The sequence below is a fragment of the Myotis brandtii genome, unplaced genomic scaffold (genome assembly GCF_000412655.1).
Source record: "Myotis brandtii unplaced genomic scaffold, ASM41265v1 scaffold131, whole genome shotgun sequence".
NCBI lineage: Eukaryota > Metazoa > Chordata > Mammalia > Chiroptera > Vespertilionidae > Myotis > Myotis brandtii.
The window spans coordinates 5,040,601-5,049,099 of NW_005354632.1; the positions used below are offsets into that span (position 1 = coordinate 5,040,601).

The 8,499-nt window shown below is 63.3% G+C and overlaps 1 protein-coding gene across 1 annotated transcript in view; it reads right to left on the minus strand.

Annotated features, from left to right (window-relative positions):
* CELSR2 (cadherin, EGF LAG seven-pass G-type receptor 2) overlaps positions 1-8,499 on the minus strand; it is a 24,467-nt gene that overhangs the window by 6,521 nt on the left and 9,447 nt on the right. The window contains 18 exon segments of the mRNA XM_014534672.1: positions 1-21; positions 107-235; positions 346-529; positions 1,199-1,408; positions 1,653-1,747; positions 2,454-2,555; positions 2,720-2,903; positions 3,288-3,408; positions 3,584-3,725; positions 3,945-4,119; positions 4,232-4,519; positions 4,802-4,968; positions 5,316-5,441; positions 5,587-5,750; positions 6,127-6,284; positions 6,650-6,738; positions 6,919-7,034; positions 7,450-7,856. The exon segment at positions 1-21 is cut by the window's left edge and continues 127 nt beyond it. Coding sequence (XP_014390158.1) covers positions 1-21; positions 107-235; positions 346-529; positions 1,199-1,408; positions 1,653-1,747; positions 2,454-2,555; positions 2,720-2,903; positions 3,288-3,408; positions 3,584-3,725; positions 3,945-4,119; positions 4,232-4,519; positions 4,802-4,968; positions 5,316-5,441; positions 5,587-5,750; positions 6,127-6,284; positions 6,650-6,738; positions 6,919-7,034; positions 7,450-7,856 — 2,878 coding nt within the window.

The following is an 8,499-nucleotide window of genomic DNA, read 5'->3' on the forward strand; positions in this document are numbered from 1 at the left end:
GCCTGACCACGGGGGGTGCTTCTGGGATAGGAACACTGTCCACTCAGCGGGGCCCTGCACAGACACCCCAGCCTGGCCCCTGGCCCACCCTTAGGCCCCCACTGACCTCTGAAGACAGACTCGGGCAGAATGACCGTGGTCTCAAGGTCCGGGGGCCGCTCCCCCCTCAGCGCCTCGTAGCGGGGCAGCTTGGCCCCCGCGAAGTTCCCCTTGTCCAGGCGAACCACGGAGATGACTAGGGAGGGGGCGCAGGTCAGACATGGTGAGGCCGGCAGGGCCCTGGCAGGGCCACCCTCTCCAGGGACTCTCTCAGCAAACCCCTCCCGCCTCGGGCAGCAGTCTCACCGATGTTGGGCGTGACGATGGTGAAGGGGCTGAGGTAGGTGTGCCGCATGTTCTGGGCCAGCGCGCTGGCGTAGGCCTCGTAGTGCTGCAGCAGCCAGGCGGTGCCGCCCTCCGTCTGCTGGATCAGCTCCCAGTGCCGCTTGTTGGCCGCGTCCAGGAGGGCGCTGCCCACCCGCAGCAGATTCTGGGGGTGGGCATGGTCACAGTGGGCTGTGCCCGCAGCCCCCCACCCCTTATCCCCACTACCAGACGCCAGCCTGTACCTAGACCAGCCCTGGCTCCCCACCCACCTTCCCCTCCCTCTAACCCTTCCTCCTCATCTCTCCAAGCTGCCCAGGCCCTACCCTGGCACTGTGGGCAGAGAAGCCTGGTCAGACCAACCTCCAATACAAACATTATTGTTTATGGGCACCTTGCTATGAAAAGCATTGGGCCCGGCCGGCGTGGCTCAGTGGTTGAGCGTCGACCTATGAACCAGAAGGTCATGGTCCAATTTCCGATTAGGGCACATGCCCAGGTTGCAGGCTCTATCCCCAGCGGGGGCGTGCAGGAGGCAGCCGATCGATGATTCTCTCTCTCATCACTGATGATTCTCTCTCTCTCCCCCTCTCCCTTCCTCTCTGAAATCAACAAAAATATATTTTAAAAAATAAAGAAAAGGAAAGCATTGGGAAGAGGTGTTCTAAGTTACCCAGGTGCTGGGCCATGGCTCAGGAGATCTCATGGAGGTCTCATGCCAGCTGGGAGCTGCCCAAAGGCGGGGCGGGGAGAGCTCTGGACTCGGCCCTCAGGAGCGGACTCACTCAGAGACCCCTCCTCACTATGAGGCACCCCTGCCCCCTCGGAGCCCCACCTCAGTGAAGTGCACGTCCTGGGTGGCCGACAGCCCGAAGCCCCGCTGGGCGCTCTCGTGGGCCAGCAGCCGTGTGGCCAGCTGGTAGGCCACCTTGACATCACTGCCGAAGTAGCCAGCCGTGTGCTGGGTGGCGTTGCGCAGAAGCAGGGCCAGCCGCTGGGAGCGCCCGGAGTCCAGGCCCGACTCATTTCGCTGCAGCCGCTCAGCCTAGGACGGAACCAGAGGGAGGGGAGGGCAGGGCCTCAGCGCAGGACGGTGGCAGAGAGGTCGTCCCAAGAGGGCAGAACTGGAGTGCAGGGGCCTCAGCCAAGGGGAGAAAGGGCCTCTCCAAGTCGGGGCCTCAGGAGGCAGGAGCTCGAATCCCAGAATCCCTTTCTCAAAGTTGGGCGGGCCAAGTGAGACTGGGCAGGGGAAGGGGAGGGAGGAGGTGGCCATGAGGAGGTTCACTTACAAAGCCCTTCAGCTCTGAGAAGGTGAGTGAGGTGCAGTTGAAGAGGTTTGGGGGGAGCCACCCCCTGTGCTCGTCACAGTGGCGCACAGCGGTCCCTGGGGAAGGAAGCCAAGAGGGCTGCTTCAGGAAGAGAGCCCAGGAGGCCACTGAGACCTCGTGGGCTAGAGACGGGAGACAGGCAGACGAGGCCCTGCCCTCCTGTAGCCCAGGTGAAAATGGAAGGACAGTGTGCACAACACTAAAGCCAAAGGCTTGGCCAGATGAGCCTAAACAAGGGCTAAGGAGCACGGGCACATGGCCTCCTTGAGCCCCCCAGTGTCCCTGCCCCCCTTCAGCCACCACCTTCTGCTCTCAGCCATTCTCTGCTTGAGAACTCTGCTCATCATCAATCCGAGGACCAGCACCAAACCCCATCCCGGGCTGGGTCCCCTGGGACAGCGCCCAACATCCCCTGCTCCCCAGACTATGTCGAGTGGCATAACTCCAAAACCAGGTGATGAGCTCAGGCTGAGAACCCTATGGGGTTCATCTTTGAATCCCCAGCACCCAGCCCTGTGCTGGGCACACTGCAGGTCTCTCAGCACTTGTGTTAAGAGTCTAAGATGTAGGCGCCATTCCCCTGGGCACCCTTGGGAGCAGAGGAACCATGATCCAGGGAAGGATGGGACCTGGAGTCTCTAGGACCTGGAAGCCAGAAAGGCGGTCCGGGATCTGCAGCCAGGGGCTTTCCGCCCTCACCCCACCGATGAGAGGCTAAGTCCTCCATATCACATTCTAGGCCTCGAGGCCTTCCGCACGTACCAAAGGAGCCTTTGGGGCAGGGGGCAGCAGCAGGCAGCCCGAAGCGGGTACGGGGCCACCAGATCCCCGCCTCGATGGCCCGTGGGCAGCTGTCGTAATTCACTGCGGGGAAGCACACATGGTCACCCGGGAGCAGATCTCCCCTGCAGCTCTGCCCAGGCTCCCCAGCCCTCCCTCTTCGGGTCTATCACCAGGGTCTGCTCCTGGCCTCCACCAGGACCTGGCACACCATGAGGGGGGCCACCCACCCATCGAGGGAGCCCCACCTTCACAGCCATTGGTGGTGACCTCAGCAAAGGGGTTGTCACAGCGGTCGCACTGGCGCCCAATGACCCCCGGCTTGCATGGACACTGGCCGTCCTCAGGGTCACAGACTCGGGACAAGGAGCCCGTGGGGTAGCAGTCGCACAGGAGGCAGGTGGGGCTGCCAGGGGGGCGGTAGTGGTTCTCCTGGGAGGGAGGAGGGGGAGAGGGTTTCTGGCTCAGACTCTGCTGGATGCTCATGGATCCTTTCCGCTGTGGCCCCTTGGAGAGAGGCTTTCTGACCCCAGGCTCCCCCCGCCCCAAGAATAGTATTCAAAATATTTAACTGACAATGACCGGGAGGTTAGCCCGTTAGAGACACCAACCAGTCCAGCTGGCCCAGAGCTCCCTAGTTAAGTACTGGTCCTGGGTCCCCCAACCTCCCAGACACGTGAGGACTAAGAGCGACTTGCCCGCCGCATTAGAGCAAAGGCACAGGGCCCGCAGTCTCTGCAGGAAGTCCTCCCCCACGGCCCCCTCGGGGCCCGGGAGGTGTAGAGCAGAGGTCAAGGCCGAGGTCAGGGCGGTCACCTTGCAGTGGCACTCGCCGCTTGTCTTGTTGCAGTCTGGGTCGAAGCCTTTGCTGACATCACAGTTGCATGGGCCGCACGTGGGGTGTCCCCACCAACCTCGGGGGCAAGGCTGGTCGATCCTGCAGAGAGGGGCCCAGGCAGGCATGAGCTCCCTCTGCCATTCTTGCCTGGTGTGGCCCTGGGTGGCCCTTCTGACCCTGGCTGCCACTAAGCCAGGTTCTCAGTGCTCCGAGGGACACACCGGAGGTAGGGAGTAGCCACTGAGACCTGCTACTGTGTGCCCGGCCCACTTACCTGGTCTCACAGTATGGCCCAAGGTAATTTGGGGGACACTCGCAGGTGTAGCCGTGGGGGGCGCTGGGCTTTCGGGTGCACGTGGACTGGTGCTCACATGGGTTCAGGTTACACACATTAGTACAGTTGTCACCATAGTAACCTGGGACCAGAAGGACAGGCGAGGCTCAGTTCCCACCCGCCCCCAGCACTTTCTTTATCCATCTCCTTCCACTGTGAGCAACATACCAGCACTGGCTTTGCACTGCAGGAGACTGAGGCTCAGAGACGTGATGTGATTGGCCCCAGGTCACACAGCAGAGCCAGACGGAGACCTCGGGCACCTACTAACCTGCCCCATTTCCCTGGATCCCTGGCTCACCTGGATCACAGCTGCAGGAATAGCTGTCCCAGTCGTCGCTGCAATAGCTGTTGGCAGGACACGGGTTCGAGTCACAGGGATCTGGCAGGCTACAGCCCGGCTCCACATTGATGCTTTCCCCGCGGCTGGGATCCAGGCTGCTAACACCCTTGGGTGTCTCGCTCACCCGCACACCCTGGGAAGGACAGGGGCAGTGTTGGCCCTCCGTGAAGCAGGCCTCCCGGTGGTGGTGGTTGCAGGGGGATGGGGTGGGGGTGATGGCTGGGAAGGCCGGGGAGGATGCTCACCTGCAAACAGCCCCGAAAGCCTCGGGCCACACCGCTGGCTGGCCCAGGCACTCCTCCCACCGTAATGTTGCTCAGGTGCAGCCCGTGCAGCCGGGGGCCCAGGTTTCCCTCTGCCCGCTGCTGCCCATAGTCGAAGGACAGGATGGCATGGCCAGGGCCCCCGCTGGCTCCGAGCGCCAGCTGTGCATGGTGCCAGTCGCCGTCATTGGCCCGGCCTGGCTCCAGGCGGAGAGAGGAGGCCTGCAGGCCCGTACCCTCCACGCTCAGCACGACGTGTCCCTCCCGCAGCTGGCAGAGGGAGAAAACACAGGAGGGTCATCAGACCACCTTGACTGGCTCTTGTCCAGCCCACCGTCCCCCTTCCCGGACGGGCAAACCCACCCTGCTGCCCCACTGAGGCCAGAGGACAAGGTGTTATTTCCTTCGGGGCCAACAGATGGCAGTAGTGACCCACCAAACTGATCACCTGCCTTCTCATTTCCAGGAAAGATCCATCTCAGACCAGCCCCCTGGAGGCTGCAGCAGCCCGGGCCAGGGCCCGCCTCCCCCTGCCCTCCCTCCCTGCGTCACCTGCAGGGTGATGGTGCTTCGCCCCCTGGTGACGGCCTGCAGTAGGACACCGTCTGCCTGGCGTGTTCGGAACATGAGGCTGAGGTGCCAAGGCTGGGAGATGGGCAGCGAGAGGCCATGCCAGGCCACCAGGCTGCTGCCCAGGAAGCGCTGGGGGTTGGCCATTTCTGGGGAGGCAGATAAAGGCAGGCTGAGGGGCGGAGCAGACGAGCGCCTCCGGAGATATGATGCTCAGTGAGGGCGGCCCCGTGGGAGGCAGGGCACTGCCTCTCCTGGTGCCCACTCCCTCGTCGGTCCCGCCCTCCAGAGCATTTACCTGCCCTGGGCCCGCCCCACGCTGTGCCCACGCCTGTCTATCACTGGGCCCTTTGTCTCCTGTGCTACCCTCTCAGGGCTCTGCCCAGACACGCTTTTCCACCCTCAGCCCCAGCTCGACAGGGCCCTGCCCAGTGCCTGTCCCTGCCAGGGTTCCCAGCGCTGTTGACAGCTCCGGGGCCTCGGCCTCTCCTCCTACCCTGGGCACAGCTTTTGCCCCCGAAGCCCAGAGGGCACTCGCAGCTGAACGCATCCCACTGGTTCACGCAGGTGCCCCCGTTGTGGCAAGTGTTGCTGTCACACACATTCTTCTTGGAAGGACAGCCTGGGATGGAGAGAAGGGGGCTCAGGCCGGGGTTCTGGGCCAGTGGCTGGAGGGGTTTGGAGACCCCGCATGCAGGTGTCCCCAGACCAGGGATCTCCCCGCTGTGCACTGGGCTCCGGGCCTTGCCCCACCCGGGCTTGCATACCAGGCACGGTGCCGTTGTTGGCGATGAAGTCGGCCATGTCCACGTGCCGGCTGTCCACCTGCAGGTTCCTCATGCAGCCCACGAAGTGCCGCGTGCGGACAGGGAAGCTCTCGGGCAGGTCAGGCACCCCGCCCAGCAGCAGGGGCCCTGTCAGATCCAGAGACCTGGGCGGGGGGGCAACAACGGGGTGCCGTGAAAGCAGAAAGGGCAGCGGTGGCTCTTCCTTCTCCCGACACCCTGCAACCGGGCCCCAGAGAGGAAGCGCCTCGGGGTCCAAGGGGCCCTGCAGAGCAGCGCCAGGGGGAGAGGAGGCACCCCATACCCACCTCCTCTCCTCACCAATCCACAAGGCCCTGCCCTAATCCCCCAATCTCGCCTGCTCCTACCCCCAGAAGGCTGAGCAGGCTGGGGGACGCAAGGTGAGGGTGGCCCCCATCTGGATTGGTTCCCCTTCCAGGGCCCCCAAAGGCTTCCTCTCGACCGTCCCTCCCTGCCCAGCCTCTCACCCCACCCTGGCATCTGGCCCTCCCCCCTGCTTACTTCTTGCTGCCACCCTGGGTGCCCTGGGCAGCGCAGGAGTAGTTGCCCAGCACAGCTCCGAAGCGCAGGGCCACCCCTGTGTCACAGCCATCCACGGTCACCACGGCCACCTTCTGCTCTGATGGGCCCTGGGGGAGCCCTGTCTGGCCCAACAGAGGCTGTGGACGGGGAAGGGCAGAGAAGGGAAACAGTGGGCAGGAGCCGACTAGGTTCGTGGGCCAGGCACAAAGACACCGGCGCACACCGACACCCCTTTGTGTCCACACATGTGCCCACACCTGCAGTCACATGACTGATGAGCTTAAAGCAATGTCCATTGCCTTTGGCGAGCAGAATAGGGAGCATCTGGCACTACCCACTGGAATGGAAATGCCCCAGCAAGGTGACAAATGCCCCCTTCTCTCCCTCCCTTTCAGGCAGACATGCCATGACCCGCCCCCTGGGGACAGTGCCACCCAGGTCTGCGTGAGCACCTGAGCCAAGGGCAGGACCCGCCCACTCCCTAACCCCCTCCCACACCCACCTTATTGTAGTACTTCAGCTGTACTGTGTGCCACTGGCCATCGCTGACTCCCCCTGGCACAAACGGGGACACGGTGGTGGTGGACTCCCCTAGGGAAAGGACCCAGGTGAGCTGGGACGCCAGGTGAGGGCTGGGAATGAGGAAGGGGGGGTGTGCCCATGCTTGGTCCTTGGCTCAGGTCTGGCTGGGAGAGTGGGTGACTTGGGGACAGGGGCCGAGAGGCATGGCGCCTCTGGGAGACGGGCAAGGACACAGGGCAACCAGATCACCTGCAGAGAAGGTGAGCTGGACCTGCTCCTGGATCACCTCGAGGGCCACAAAGTCATGCTTCTCGTTGAAGCGCCCGTTGTAGAGCAGTAGCCCGTCACGCTCCTTGGTGGCAAACCTGTGCGGGAGTCGGGGACGGGGGCAGGGAATGGGGCACCCATTGGCATGCCAGCTCCCCAGCCACCCCACTAGCCCTGGATCCTATTCAGTACCATCCAGACGGCTGACACCTCGGTCAAGGCCGTGGGCCATGGGGCTAGAATGTGGAAGATGAGCCCAAACCAGAACCAAAACCCTGGCCAGCTGGTTCCCCACCCCCGAGGGCTGGGTGGGAGGAGCGATAGGTGGGCCCTGGTGGGTGAGGAACGTCTGCTGGCAAAGTGCACAGGCAACTCCAAGTGCACAGACCTGGTTCTGCCAACAACCTGCACCCAGCACTCTCGCTGCCTGCCCGCTCGCCTTGTCTGTAGAACAGGAGGCACCGGACTCCCACCATCCCCCCGCCGCCCCCCCGAACAGGCCCAGCCACTCACGAGAGGGCCAGCGTGAAGTGGAAGCGCTGGCGCAGGCCTCGGAAGGTGATGAAGGAGCGAGCAGGGAAGCTGCGTGTGGTCACCTGGCAGAAGGGCTTCTCGAAGTCTCCGGACGGGCAGTCGCACTTGAAGCCGCCGACCAGCAGGTTGACGCAGGTGCCCCCGTTCTTGCAGACGCCAGGGCTACAGCGTCCTGAGCGGGCACTCACCTCACAGTGCTCACCTGGGCAAGAGGGAAGGCAGGGTAATAGCCAAGTCCCTGAGAGCAGATGGGGGACTGGGACTCCTCCCCACCAGGCGATACCTCCCACGGCCTCCTGTGACCCCACAGCACTCCCACACTCTCCCAGCACCCCTTTTCTCCCCCCATCTCCTCTGAGAAACCTCAGCCCTTCCCGCTGCTGTACCTGGCCCCCTGGACCATTCTCACCACAACCCCATATACCACTCTCCTGCAAGTTCCTGAAGCTCCCTGGCCCTTCCGTACCCCTTTTGGGCCTGTGAGCTCCCTGATCGTAAGGCCCGGGTCCCTAGTGGCCTTTGGTACCAAGCAAGCTGGGGGTGTTCTGGCCCCTGCAGGGGTGAGTGTGCGCGGAAGGGAGAGCTGCAGGTCAGCGCGAAGCTGGTGCCTTCCTCCCTCCCTCCCTCCCTCCCACTGGTGCTTTTGTCCCGTCAGGCGCCAAGATCAGTTTCCCTCCCTGGGGATGAGACCAGGCTTCCACTTGGATTTGTCGGAGTTATGGGGGACATGGAGGGAGGGGGAGGGGAGGACTCCCCAGGAATGGGGCGGGGACCTCCCACCCTGAGCCCTGGGGTCCAGACGGGGACCTCTGTGCACGTGGGAGATGCGCGCTGGGAGCGGACCAGGATTCAATGGAGGAGCTGAAAATTCCAATGGGAAAACCCACCCCTTTCTCTCCCTCCCCATTCCCAGATTCTAGAGATAGGTTCTCAGCTCCTGTGCCTAGTGACTGGCTCTTGTTTCCATGGAAACTGTTGTTCGCCTACTCTAAGCCCCCCCTGTCATCCTCCTGGACAAAGACTCCACTC